Source organism: Pseudonaja textilis, chromosome Z (assembly GCF_049901715.1).
Source record: "Pseudonaja textilis isolate UNSWEBS1 chromosome Z, rPseTex1.2, whole genome shotgun sequence".
Taxonomy (NCBI): domain Eukaryota; kingdom Metazoa; phylum Chordata; class Lepidosauria; order Squamata; family Elapidae; genus Pseudonaja; species Pseudonaja textilis.
The window spans coordinates 86315463-86330874 of NC_142008.1; the positions used below are offsets into that span (position 1 = coordinate 86315463).

General features: G+C 34.7%; 1 protein-coding gene across 2 annotated transcripts in view; it reads right to left on the reverse strand.

Moving 5' to 3' along the window:
* Window positions 1-15412, reverse strand: part of BRCA1 (BRCA1 DNA repair associated) — a 62072-nt gene that overhangs the window by 16770 nt on the left and 29890 nt on the right. For both annotated transcript variants that reach the window (XM_087917815.1, XM_087917816.1), the window contains exons 11-13: window positions 7358-7446; window positions 2981-3140; window positions 349-494 (exon numbers count right to left, since the gene is read on the reverse strand). In XM_087917815.1, the coding sequence (XP_087773941.1) occupies window positions 349-494; window positions 2981-3140; window positions 7358-7446 (395 nt within the window). The remainder of the gene's footprint in view (window positions 1-348; window positions 495-2980; window positions 3141-7357; window positions 7447-15412) is intronic.

Below are 15412 nucleotides of genomic sequence, written 5' to 3' on the forward strand. Positions count from 1 at the left end.
TAACACCCGGCCTTATTATATGAGAAACACAGTACTTGTTCAATTCCATTCGGATTGCCCTTTCAAAATGCATCCCCTTCAAATATTTGTATGGTGATACTCAAACTATTGCTGAAAATCTGGTTGTTGGAATGGATACGAAGTCCTTATAGAATTTTATATGTTTAAACACTTGATTGGATATATATGACATCTGCTTTTATTGTTTTATTGTTTTATACTTTTTACAAAGTAGCTATGAAAGCAGGTTTATCTTTAAAAGAACGGCTCCCGCAAAATCTTAAAGCTCAGAAAAAATTATATTTGTTGCTATGAAAAAAATCAACAAACATATCAAAGCATGCTTACCAATTCACTCTGGTTTAAACCAGATGCCACCAGAGACATATTTTGCTTTCCAATCAGAAGTTGGCTCTTTTTATTCCTTTGCTCTGTGCTACAGTAGGTGATATGTGCCAAGGAAGCAACTGTTTTTTTCAATAAACTGTGCATTTCTAGAAAAGATTTTGAAAAAAATCTTGTTTATATAGTTAATGACATATTTTATATTTGACAACAATTATTATGAAGTTACTTTTTTATCAAAAAAAGATAGTATATATTTCCTTCTTAGAGGTGCCTGTATCTTTTACTTGTCTATTGGGCATTCAGTTTAATATACGACCTACACAATATTCCAATTATACTTCTAATTCTCAATCACTTTTAAAAGTAGAAAATATCAAGTGGCAGGATGAACAATAAAATCGAAGATAAAACATGGGGAAAAATATAAAGACATGAAGCAATAATCTTTGTGTTTGTTTATTCTGAACAGCCTCAATATATTTCCTCTCTCCAAAAGCAATTAAAAAGAAGCAAAATACTTTTTAAACTAGCCAAGAGAACAAACTGATTTGTAGTCAAGTTACCAATAAATATAATCTGCTAAAACTTTTATAAGATGACTCAAAATATGTTATTTTGATCTGAAAGAACAAACAAGGGCTGCGTTAATTAAGTTGTAATCAGTTTGTTTGGGGTACAAAGAAAACTAATTGATTGATTACTAATTTAATTGATCACTAATTTAATATTTCAGATATTTATAGCAAAGGAACTGGTTTTGATTGGATTTGGAGATCCTACAAAAACATAATTCTCTAAGGTTGGTTCCAGCAAAATGAATGTATTTTTACATTATTTTAATTAATGTATTTTTATCACAGCAAATAAGATTATTTTTGGATATAATTCTTCAAACCCAGAAAAAAATATTTCAGATTCACTATATGGAAGGTATTATAAATGGACATGTGTAAATAACATACAAGAAAAGATAATAGGACTGCAAACATTCTTGCAATTTATGATAAGTAATAAATTTCTGTTCTTAAAGTATATGTTATATGGAGACTTGTGAAATACTTGGCTTATTCAAGAACAAGCAGTATTCCACTATACATTTCTAATTAATTATACAGCTAAGAAATGCAAACACTTCCACTTATACTTTCCTTAACATCTTACAAGAATCAGGAATGTTGGTTTCCTTTTTCTCCAGATTAAACTATTATTACTATTTAAGAAAAATAATTGCTGATTTATTTCCCCAGACTAGAGTTTTCCTTTGATCTCCAGAGAATTTGACTCATGAGAAATTAGATAAATGCATTACATTGTGTATTTAATCAGGTAAGTGGGAGGATTAATGGGCAATGGAAATATCAACGATCCTGATCTCAAAATCTTACATTTAATATAAACCAGAGCCAGTCTTGCACAAGCTTAAATTAATTTCATCTAGGCAGCCGTGCCATGGAACTGTTGTCTGAGGGTGACTGAGAATGGGGATCACAGTCTAATTTTACTTGAGATTGAATTAAATTAAAATCCATATCATTTCCAAGATGGATTGCAAATCGTAGTATTTCTAAGTACTTCATATATATGGTTATTCTACTTTTCACCAGAATTTTCTCATTCTAGAGATTTACAGGGATTCCAGTGCAGTATGGCAATCTATTGAACAGACTTTTTTTTGAAAGAATTCAGATGTACTAATAATTCTGATCCACCTTGTCTATTTAGAATGGTGCTTTTCTAGAAAACCTGGAAGCAACTAATTTGCCATGAGAATCAGACTGATAGTTTCAATTTGGTTCTCATGGCAGCATTCCAGAGATACTTGAAACTGGCAGAGATTTGTGCTCTGTTCACCTGCACTATCCTTCTGTAGAAGGTTCTTAATTATGTCTATTAACTACACTTCTTCTACTTCAATAAAATGTCAAAAGAATCTCACTATTGGAATCTCGCTATTGTACATTTTGTTGCTCCATGAAACATTTTTGGCTTTCTGATGATATCATAATTAAACTGATCTCCTTTGTGTAGAAGTAAAGTTCAAAAAGAATTGCAAAGAAAAATCCTGGAACAAGTTTATTTCCTGGAGTAACTTTTCTAAGACCAAACAAGTTTTTTCCCCTCAACTAGCTAATACCCCATAACAACAATGCAATAGAAATCCATTTTAAAACCACTGGCATGGTAGCAGAACTCTGAGTTAATATTCATAAACTCCACTAGTAATAAAACAAAATTAACTCTATAATTCATCAGTGGCAATCTGTACTATGGTACTATACACAGAAGGTATATGTTTAGAATGAAAGAATATAGATAAAACTGCCAGAAGAAAATAGAGAGCGCCTATAATGGATTGTTCCTCTCAGCTTTGAGCCAATTCCTAGTGGATGCTTACAGTGTATACTTAATCCAGCAAAAAATAGAAGATTTAATATTTCTCTGAGAATAAAAAAAACAGAGGATTTATGTATGAAATGCATTCAATAATGTATGCATTTTATACATAAATTCATTACAGGATATTCCATTTAAAAATGAATTACTGTGTTAAGTGTTTTATAAGTAGGAAGAAATTTCTAAATTCTCAGGAAGATTATTTTTGAAAGACAGCTTCAGAGCACTGCCAACTCACCCTTGCTTGTTTCTATCTGGTCTCTTTGGAAATCATCTTCCTCTCTTTCCAGTGACTCTCCTTCAGGGTCAACATTCTGGCTTCCCTCGTTGAGGGCAGCTTCAATGATAGCCATCTTCTGCTGCAGTTGCTTTAAATTATTTTGCATAGCATCCCTTTGCTACAAACAGAAAAGAACAGATCACAGGCTTGCCTCAGATAACTTTTAATCAATGAACAGAGAATAAAACATTAAGAAGTGACACACATGGAGAACTTTACATGGTGATATCACAAGCAAATCCTTTCATCATTGAAGCTCTTTTGTATACTAATACAAAAGTATTAGTATATCACATTATTCATCTAATAACTTCAGGTTTTGAGTTAATGGCAGCATATAAGTGGCATAAATAAATAAAAGGTAACTCTGTCATTCAGTTCAGGGCAATTGTTTAATTTATATCCCCATCTTAAAAAACAGAGGAAAAAAAGAACACAGTAAACCTCCAACCCTACTCATAATTTTGGCAAACAATACTGCACTAACAAAACCAGTATCAAGAAAGAAAGTTAGTTGCTTAACTTTTTATGCTTTTATTTGTAAACCATTTGGAGTTACTTGAGAGCTAGATGGGTGATATCTAAATTTGATAAATATTTTTTCCAGTATTCTAATCCTGACCTAAAACTCAAAGATCAGGAGTTCTTCCAATCTGCCTTAAATTGCAAAATAATTATACAATGTATTGCAGGGGAATTACTTAAAATAAGATCCCTTTTCATTTGGTCAAAGACAATATTTTTCACTGTAAATTGTATTGCAATTAAAAAACCAAAATAAAAATAAAAATAAAAACCAAATTTTAAAATGGTAATATACACTTCCATCCAACAGGTAACCTAATTAAGTTCTATTACAAAAAAAAAGTAAATAGAAATAAAACCCTAACAGTCAACATATTAAATTGTTATAAATCATCTAAACAAATTACTAATGTATAAAAGCAATTTATCAAATCACATAAAAATTTGTCTGTTTGGAATTGTTTTGAATATTATGAAATATGTGCCAAAGGAAAATCATTTTGATTAATTTCTTGATTCATAGAAAAAAAATACCTTGTCAAAAATTGGCAAGTCACACATTTTTTGAATCTATTCATCGTTAGATAAAACAAACAACAAAAACAAAGAAAAGGGATATGAACACTTATAAATATTTTACACTAGAGCAAAGGTGGTAAATTTATTAAAATAAACTTTAAAAGGCAAAACAAATAAAAGGAATTAAAAAACATGATAGGAAAAGCATTCTAGTAGTTCCCCTCTTCCACCCCTTGAAATGCTAATTGCTACTTAAACATTGTTTTATAATGGTTGGACATCTGTGATTCTTGCTCATTTGCTATCTGAATCTTTTGACTGATTTTAAATAGTTTCCATTTTTCTTCAGAAAACATTTAAATTGACTTGCTGTGTAATATGTTGGGTATAGGAGAATCATTGCTACTTTAATCTGGTGAAATGTCTGCTGTGAATACCAAAGTGTTAATGTTTTCATAGGTGCCTATTCTCCAATTTTAGTACCTCAATCTTGTATTGCCAGAAAGCTTTCTCTTTTCAAATGTTGTAGTAAAGTCGTTTCTTTCAACATGTATCTTAATAAATTGTGATGCTGTACATTTGTTTTCTAGGATTATATCTAATAAAGGTATTTGTGGTTTTAATTCAAATTTTATTTCCAGAATTTTCTGAATGTTTCTTTCTTTCCAGTACTTTTGAGTCTTTTTACAAAACCATCACTTATGATAAAGCATTTCTTTTTGGGGGTGGCATTTTCAGCATTTATTGTATGATTTTCCCCCCTCCTTGGCAATTGACAATTGTATACTATCCATACAACATTTTGTCATGAAAGTTTTAACTGTCTTCTTTAAAATTTTATTTCCATTAATTGCTGTAACTGATTTGAAATATATCTTTATGTCCTATAAATTTTTTAGGCCCAATATATTTTTTTCAAATCCACTGTCAATTTTGTGACTGGAATATAATTCCTATTTTTTTTCTTCATGTTCTGATACAATCATTTATTCTTCTTCTCTAGCTTTCATCCTCCTCCTTTCTCTTTTCTAATTTGATATATCGTATAAACTTGAGTATAAGCCGAGTTTTTCAGCACATTTTTTGTGCTGAAAAAACCCCCCTCGGCTTATACTTGAGTGAGATTCCCTCTGAGAAAAAAAAAATGGTGTGGAGCTCAGGAGCTGGGCAGCTGCTTCCCTACGATTCAATTTTTGTCTTTTCTATTACTGAATATATATACCCTAGTTTCTATGTGTTTCTTGCAGACAGACAGTCTTGACATTAACTATTTAGAGTTTATTCAAAATTAGCTTTCATTCAGTCAATTTTTATTTATGAGTCCAATTCTCTCTTGTCTGTTTTTCTTTTTCTTTCTTTTTGGGTCTCTTTAAAATTATTTTAGTTCCTGGAATTTGCTTGGACTAATCTCTGAGTTTTTTTAAGTGAGATTTTGGAAGTAGTTTGCCTTTCATCCTAGATCTAAGAGGAAGCGATTAGCCTAAGTTCACCTGCTTTATGCCTACATTAGTCTCCTGATTTCAAGCCTGTTGCCTTAACCTCTGTACCAAACGCTTTCTCGTCCATTTTGGTTGTTTTTTAGCATCCTTCTCAGCCTCAGGAAGTTCTTTGTTACTGAATAATCTTTCATATAGACAGAAGGCATTTTTACTCATCCTGATGATTTTTTTCATTTCCAAAAAGACTTCCAGAATTTTCTGTCTACATCTAATTTATTTAAGTCTTAGTACAATTGTAATCCAAAGAAAGAAGATAGTTTTGATTGTGCAATTCAAAAAATAATACAGGTAGTCCTTGGTTTACAACAGTTCATTTGGTGACCATTTGAAATTATAACAGGAGTGAAAAAGTTGACTTATGACTACTTCCATACTATTTTCCATACTTTCCATACTTACAACCATTGCAGCCTCCCCAGGGTCACATGATCAAAATTCAGATGCTTGGCAACTGACTCATATTTACAACATTTAGTGTCCCGCAATCAAATAATCATTTTTGTGACCATCTTACAAGCAAAGTCAATGGGGAAGCCAGATTCATTTAACTACCATGTTACTAACTTAACAACTGCAGTGATTCACTTAACAACTGTGGCAAGAAAGGTTGTAAAATGGGGTAAAACTCACTTAATAAATGTCTCATTTAGCAACAGAAATTTGGGGCCCAATTATGGTTTTAAATCAAGGACTACCTTGGCTTATTCTAGACTTCCTGTCAACTTTCCTGTCAACTTTCAGGGACACTTTACAAAGCAAAGGAAACAATTCAAGATATGTGTTAAAATACAGATAGAAGATGAGGGAAACAACTTGCTAGAGCAGGGGTCTCAAACTCAATTTATCTGGGGGGCCGCTGGAGGCAGAGGCTGGGTGAGGCTGGGCCACATAAGGGATTCCACAAAAAACGTTGTTAAAAAAATATCCTCAAATGTCATCAACAGTTAATGATTTCTCCAATACATGAACTGTCCTGAACACATGAATGGAACATTGAATGAAGATCATGAACAGTTCCTCAGAACATGGCTTCTCCAGCTTACTCCTTGCTGCCAGAGACTTGACAACGCTTCCTCTCGCTTATCTGAGCCACATTTGGCTTGAGAGAGGAGGCACTTGAGACCCTCAGTATGGCTTGAAGATGATCATCAGTAAGTCTGGACCTGTACTTGGACTTGTTAAAGTTCAGGTTGAAGAAGCCACGATGAGGAACGGCGGGCGGGACTTCCTTCAGAGGTCCATTCCCCCTGCAGGCCGCACTAATATTATACTTTCATATCATGGTGGGGGCCACAGGATATCGTCCTGCGGGCTGCAATTGGGCCGCGAGTTTGAGACCCCTGTCCTAGGGTAATGAGGTTTCTATAGACCTCTGGTGAGACGATGTCACTCCCCTCATTTAATTCTAATTTAATTGTGAGAATAGGACATCTTTATTAAAATCACTAGCCAAAATAAATATTATTGTTTAAAAAAAAATCCAAAAAGAATTGTTAAGGAGAAAAATAACTGAAGTAAAAGTGAAAGCATCTTTTCTTCTGTATCTTCCCCATATTTGAATGTCATGGTTATGCACTCTTTTTATCAACTCTTTAACAGACTAAACATATCGAGTCCTTTGTATTATCACCTAAATGAATTTTCAAACCTTTCATAATTTAAGTTAATCCTCCTCAAATTACAGACATTCATTGCAACCTCTTCCTTATAAAGTAGCATCTAACTAATCTTATGTTGCTGTTCATATAAATTAGGTCCTCATATTTATGTTTGAAAACATACAATTTCATACCTGTGTGGTGAGAATTTCACTCTGGGAGAACTGACCTAGTGAATCTTCCAGAGGGGTTGCTTCACTGGCATAGGGCGTCATCTCTTCACCTTATAAAAACAAAAGTTTTACAGAGAGTAAGAGAGAGAAGTCGGGGGAGAGGGAGGGAGAGAGAGAGAGAGAGAGAGAAATTCTTGGATAGAGTTAGGGATGGAAAGGTCTTTAAAGAATAATAGCATGAGGAAGTTAAGAAACAGTAGAACTATATATTTTTTTCAGCATCTGAATTTAGCCCATATAGATATACAAGCAATAAAGCATCCTATATGACAGGCAGCTATTTGGGTATTGAGGTTACTTTATGTTAGGCAAGTAATGAAAAATAAAATAAATAAAATATATGAGAATGAAATTGAGCAAAACCCCAAAGTAACAAAGTTCCTCTAAGCTATACCTTTATTTATGAGTGATCTCAACCTAAGGATTTGATTTTGTTGAAGTAATTTCAAGCCCGATTTGGAAAGACTGTTACAGCAGAGACCCAGATAGCCATTTCATCCCATATTTAACACAGTTTGATTCATACATTATGCTAAGCCACATGATGTATCTGTAGTTTAGTATGTAAACAGCAATGGACTGCTATTGTTTTTTAAGTTTTTCTAACCTACAGGTGAAACTCGAAAAATTAGAATATCGTGCAAAAGTTCATTTATTTCCGTAATGCAACTTGAAAGGTGAAACTAATATATGAGATACTCATTACATGCAAAGCAAGTTAGTTCAAGCCGTGATTGTCATAATTGAAATGATTATGGTTTACAGCTGATAAAAACCCCAAATCCACAATCTCAAAAAATTAGAATATTACATGTAATCAATAAAACAAGGATTGTACATAGAACAATATCGGACCTCTGAAAAGTATAAGCATGCATATGTACTCAGTACTTGGCACACACTGCAAGGTGCTTGAAGTCCAGTGTGAAGTTTCCACAGTTTCTGTTGATTTGGGGAGACATGTCATCTGCTGGTGTTGGTCCACTATACTTCATTAAGTCCAGGATCAATGCAGCCATTTAACAGGAGATTTTGGAGCATTTCATGCTTCCTTCCACAGATGAGCTTTATGGGGATGCTGATTTCATTTTCCAGCAGGACTTGGCACCTGCGCACACTGCCAAAAGCACCAAATCCTGGTTCAATGACCATGGGATTACTGTGCTTGATTGGTCAGCAAACTCGCCTGACCTGAACCCTCTAAAGAATCTATGGGGCATTGCCAAGAAGAAGATGAGAGGCATGAGACCGAACAATGCAGAAGAGCTGAAGGCCGCTATTGAAGCATCCTGGTCTTCCATAATACCTCAGCAGTGCCACAGGCTGAGAGCTTCCATGCCACGCCGCATTGAGGCAGTAATTGCTGCAAAAGGGGCCCAAACCAAGTATTGAGTACATATACATGCTTATACTTTACAGAGGTCCGATATTGTTCTATGTACAATCCTTGTTTTATTTATTGCATCTAATATTCTAAATTAAATGAACTTTTGCATGATATTCTAATTTTTTTAGTTTCACCTGTAGAATGTGAAGGGGGATAGCAATCTGTGCTAATGCTACCTGCCATCCAAATTAAAAACTTTTTTTTAAAAGAATGGTCATTAACATTTTACTACTAGCTGTTTGGCAGGGAATAGGAACATAAATTATTTACTTAGTAACTCAGGAGTGAAAAAAGTGAAGCAAGAACCTTATTCTGAATTCCATTATCTTCTAAGGTTGGAATATCTGAAATGCTTCATATTTTACACCAATATAATAAATCTGAGATTGCTCCAATGACATATTTCAGTGGCTATTTTCCTGACCTTAAAGCAAAGCATGTTTACTATTTTGTATATTTCTATACTAAAAGGAGCTAGTTAACTTTTGAAACACAGAATGCAAACATGCATTAAAATGGAATTCTTCGTAGGTAGTAAAAAAGAATAAAAGCACATAGCCAAATGAAATATTTCAATGGACAGAGAGACATATTTTAATTCAAGGATTCTCAAACTGATGGACCAAGATGACATCAGCAATTTCAAGATTGGGAAACCAATTAAAAATATTTAAATAATCAAGCCAGTATGTTTTGAGTATTACTAAAACTTACAATAATAATCATAATCATAACAACGTTATATACTATATACTCAGACATTCCTTTAACAGTTCTTCGGTTCTTGGTTAGGACTTGAAATGTTAAGTTTTTACCATCCCCAGACAGGGAATCAAATTGAAGATAAAACCAATAATAATACTAATACTAATAATAGTCTTGTTCATTAATATTGTAATACCAGTGACGCACAAATCAAAGAGAAACAACCAGAAAAAAAATAAATATTACAATCAGCAAACTGAAATTGAGCAAGTGTAGAAGAAATCAATGGTTACCTAGATACATGGAAATTTTGAACTTATCAGAACCTGAATATCATGACTTTGAAAAAAAAATTCACTCAAAACTGCTTATATACTCAGATAGTTACCTCAACAACTTTTAGGTCCTTGGTTAGGACTTGAATTGTTAAGTTTTTACAAGTTACAACAAATATTATTAAGGCAGCCAGAAATAGTTCCTTAGTCTTTCTTCAATTTTCCTGCTCTTAGAAAATGCTGTTTAGCCAGATTTAAGTCAATTGCTAAAAATTGGTTAAGTAAAGAGAGAGAAGGAAGGGCAACTTCTGACTACACAAGACCAATAAAGGCATACAATGCCAGTATTAAGAAAGCAACAGACAATAAGTACAGGTGAAACCCGAAAAATTAGAATAACGTGCAAAAGTTCATTTATTCCAGTAATGTAACTTAAAAGGTGAACCTAATATATGAGATAGACTCATCACATGCAAAGAAAGGTAGTTCAAGCCGTGATTGTCATAATTGAGATGATTATGGCTTACAGCTCATGAAAACCCCAAATCCACAATTTCAGAAAATTAGAATATTGTGAAAAGGTTCAATATTCTAGGCTCAAAGTGTCCCACTCTAATCAGTTAATTAAGCCATAACTCCTGCAAAGGGGTTCCTGAGCCTTTAAAAGGTCTCTCAGTCTGGTTTAGTAGGAATCACAATCATGGGAAAGACTGCTGACCTGACAGTTGTGCAGAAAACCATCATTGACACCCTCCATAAGGAGGGAAAGCCTCAAAAGGTAATTTTGCAAAAGAAGTTGGATGTTCCCAAAGTGCTGTATCAAAGCACATTAATAGAAAGTTATGTGGAAGGGAAAAGTGTGGAAGAAAAAGGTGCACAAGCAGCAGGGATGACCGCAGCCTGGAGAGGATTGACAGGAAAAGGCCATTCAAAAGTGTTGGGGACTTTCGCAAGGAGTGGACTGAGGCTGGAGTCAGTGCATCAAGAGCCACCACACACAGACGGATCCTGGACATGGGCTTCAAATGTCATATTCCTCTTGTCAAGCCACTCCTGAACAACAAACAACATCAGAAGCATCTTACCTGGGCTAAAGAAAAACAGACCTGGTCTGTTGCTCAGTGGTCCAAAGTCCTCTTTTCTGATGAGAGCAACTTTTGCATCTTATTGGGAAACCAAGGACCCAGAGTCTGGAGGAAGAATGGAGAGGCACACACTGCAAGATTCTTGAAGTTCAGTGTGAAGTTTCCACAGTCTGTGTTGATTTGGGGAACCATGTCATCTGCTGGTGTTGGTCCACTGTGCTTCATTAAGTCCAGGGTCAACGCAGCCGTCTACCAGCAGATTTTGGAGCACTTCATGCTTCCTTCCACAGACAAGCTTTATGGGGATGCTGACTTCATTTTCCAGCAGGAAGAAGCAGCTGCCCACACTGCCAAAAGCACCAAATCCTGGTTCAATGACTGTGGGATTTCTGTGTTTGATTGGCCAGAAAACTCGCCTGACCTGAACTCCACAGAGAATCTATGGGGCATTGCCAAGAGAAAGATGGGAGACATGAGACCGAACAATGCAGAAGAACTGAAGGCCGCTATTGAAGTATCCTAGTCTTCCATAACACCTCAGCAGTGCCACAGGCTGATAGCTTCCATGCCACGCCGCATTGAGGCAGTAATTGCTGCAAAAGGGGGCCAAACCAAGTACTTATGCGTGCTTATACTTTTCAGAGGTCCAATATTGTTCTATGTACAATCCTTGTTTTATTGATTGCATGTAATATTCTAATTTTCTGAAATTGTGGATTTGGGGTTTTCATGAGCTGTAAGCCATAATCATCTCAGTTATAACAATCACGGCTTGAACTATCTTGGTTTGCATGTAATGAGTCTATCTCATATATTAGTTTCACCTTTCAAGTTGCATTACTGAAATAAATGAACTTTTGCACGATATTCTAATTTTTCGAGTTTCACTTGTACTGCCTATGCAAAGAAACTGAAAAAACAGTGGACTACTTTGTATCCGGCTGCAAGAAAATCACATAGACTGACTATAAGCATGACAATGTAGCAACAATGATGTACTGGAAAATCTGCAAGAAATATCATTTACCCGCAAACAAGGACTGGTGGGACCATAAAATAGAAAAAGTCATAGAAAATGAGAAAAAAAACTAAACTAAGCTAAACTAAACTAAATAGAAGAGAAAGAACTGGAGAAGAAAACAAAATTCAAAAACCTGCAAATAGAAATAGAACAACTTTGCAAAAATAAGCAAAGGTAGTACCAACAGCAATAAGCACCTTTGGGTGCAATCCCAAAACAACTAGAACATGATCGGCATAGACCAAATAACTCAATTGCAAATGGCAGCTTTACTCTGAACAACTTACATCCTGCAACAGAGTGACGATACCTGTAAGAGCATCAAACATCCAGATCTGCCTATCTCAGGTCCTTGCAAAGGACTTGATAGGTAGACAAAAATGCCAAAGCCAGTCTGAACATCTCACTGTGGGATGAATTATCATCATCATCATACTTGAAGTTGACGCAATCAGCAAATTGAAGTTGAATTCAGCACCTGATAAGGAAGATGTAGCAGTTTTGGGTGAAGATATGAGATAATCCCAAAAATATAACAAGAACAAATTAGATTAAAAATGGATGAAGATAAAAAAAGAAGCTGAAATGAAAGAACTCATGATAACAGCAGAAATGGTGAAGAAAAGGGCAAAATCAAGAATTGGTCAGCAGCAGATGAAAAGGAATTGCACATATTTTGGTTGAAATATCTAACTCTTTTGCATCTACTTGTTGCCAAGCAGTTTAACAACATACTGCAAGGAGTAAAAATTGAATAGTGGCTAGCAACTGGCAAAACCAAGCTGATATAAAAGATCCAGAAAAAGAGAAGTACCAGACAACTACTGGCCAACATGCTTACCAACAACTTTCACATTGCTAATTGCTGTGGTAGTTGATATAGTCCAAGAGCATCTAATTGAAAACAAATTATTTTCAACTGAGATCAATTCTTTATTGATAAGATGATTATGGAAAATGGCAAGAGAAGGAAGACCAAGTTGAATGTAGTATGGACTAATTAGAAGACATTTGACTCCCTGACACATGATTGAATAATCAAGTGTCTATAATAACTGGAATCAGTAGAAACATCAGAAGCTTTGTGCAAAGATCGATGGCACAATGGAAGATGCAGCTGCAGGTCAATGGTGATAGTTTTGGAGAGGTTAATATCAAGACAAGAATATTGCAAAGTCACCAGTGTATGTCAATGCACAGATTCCTCTCTCAACAATACTGAGGAATTCAGATCAAGGCTATCAAACATCAAAAACATCTGCCAGACTAATCCATCTCCTTTACATGGACAATCTGAAACTGTATGGAAAAACACCATCTGAAATAGAATCACTGCATAACACTGTATATCCAACCAAAATATTACAATGGAGCTGGGATTAGACAAATGTGTCATGCTTACCATTCAAATGGGGAAAATAGTGAAAACTGAAAGAATCTAGATGCCCTACAAAAATAGCATTAAGTGTGGATGAAGATCATTACTATACATACATGGGTATCTTTCAAGCTGGCAACAACAACCACAATGAAATCAACAAAAAGGTTAGATGTAAATACATCAAGAGTTATGATCTTAAAGTTTAAACTCAATAGAGGAAATACCATCGAGACAATTAACTCCTGGACAATTCCAATCATTAGATACATAGCTGGAATAGTAGACTGGATTCAAGGAGAACAAAAAACCTGGATAGCAAGACTAAAAAAATGACAATGAATCATGCCCTTGGTTCTCAGAACTATGTTGACAGATTCTATTTATCAAAGAAAATAAGTAGGCATGGAATTTGCAAGTACATCAGAAGGTTGAAGAAGAAATAAAGGCATTGGAAGAATATCTGAAAGACAGTCAAGAAGATACACTGGAGCCAGTACACCAGGAAGTGTTACTGTATACTGCAGAAGCCAAACCAGCTTATAAGAACCAAATGAAAAATACAAGAATAGAAGTTATGGGAAAACATTATATGGCCAGTAACTTAAAAAATAACAGGTAAAGAAGACAATAACAAGACCTGGCAATGGCTAAAAGCAAAAAGTTGAAAAAAGAGATGGAAGAGGTAATTTTGACTTCACAAGACCAAGCCTGTAAAACAAATATGGATAATCCTTGATTTATGACAATTGAGCCAAAAATTTATGTTGCTAAGCGAGACAATTAAGTGAGTTTTGTCCCATTTTATGATCTTTCTTGCCACAGTTAAGTGAATCACTACAATTGTTGTTAGTAGCCCAGCTGTTAAGTGAACGTGGTTTCCCCCATTGACTCAGCAGAGCACAAAAGGATCATATGACTCTGGGACACCACAACCATCATAAATATCAGTCAGTTGCCAAGCGTCTGAATTTTGATCATGTGGGATCTTGTGGGTGCTGCAAGGGTCATAAATGTGAAAAACAATCATAAACCCCACTTTTCAGTGCCACTGTAATTTCAAATGATCACTAAATGAAGTGTTGTAAATTGAGGACTACCTGTACATAAAGCCAGAATTTAGAATACCGCAATTGTCAGTAACTGCCACCACTGTAAAGAAGAGGAAGAAATATTTGCGTACTGCTTAGGTGCTGCAAGAAGATTGCACAGCCTGACTACAAGCAACAGCAGAACAAACATCAGTGCATTGGAAGAAATATCATTTGCCTGCAAGCAATAACTGTTGAATATGTAAAACAAGGGAAGTTAGAGAGAATGAAATGCTAAAGTCCTCTGGGACTTTAGAATTCAAACAGACAGGCATCTATCACATAATACATCAAACAACAATTGTTAATAAGACTGAAAGCCTGGATGATGGACATGGCAGTACGTGGAGACAGCAGAACACAAGAAAAGGAACTTGAGAAGATAACAAAATACAAAGACTTGCCAATCTAAAAAGAATGACTGTGGCAAAAGAAAGCAAATGTACTTCCATTAGTATTAGGTGCCTTGGGTGCCATCCCAAAACACCTGGAGCACCAACTAAATGCCATCAGCATTGACAAATTCAACACCAGTCAACTCAAATTCAACACCAGTCAACTGCAGAAATCAGTTTTATTTGAAACAGTTTCCATCCTGCAACAATTCTTGTAACATCCTATAATATCCACATCTGCCTCTTCCAAGTCCCTGGGAAGAATTCAATAGGTGAATAAAAAATGCCAAATACTGTCTGAACATCTGGCTTATTGTGTGACAAACCGTAATAGACAAAAAAAATCTAGTTACCAATTCATTTAGGAGACAAGCAAAATAAAAGTTCAGATTAAAATTAGAAATTGAAATTGATTAAAATTATAATAAAAATTATGAATTAGTTTTCAGCATTTGACAATTTTTAAGGAATTTCAATTGATATGCCAGCTACCGGAAATGTTATGTGCAAAATGAATTATTACATTTACAACATCCCATTTCTGAGACAATATTTAATAATTATTGATAGAAAGAGCAAATGCTGATTAAATATTAATATGGATAAATGAGAACTGTCTCAAAAATGAGACCGATTTCAGTAATAATGCAAAAATAAAGTTAATTCTTCCAATTAAAAA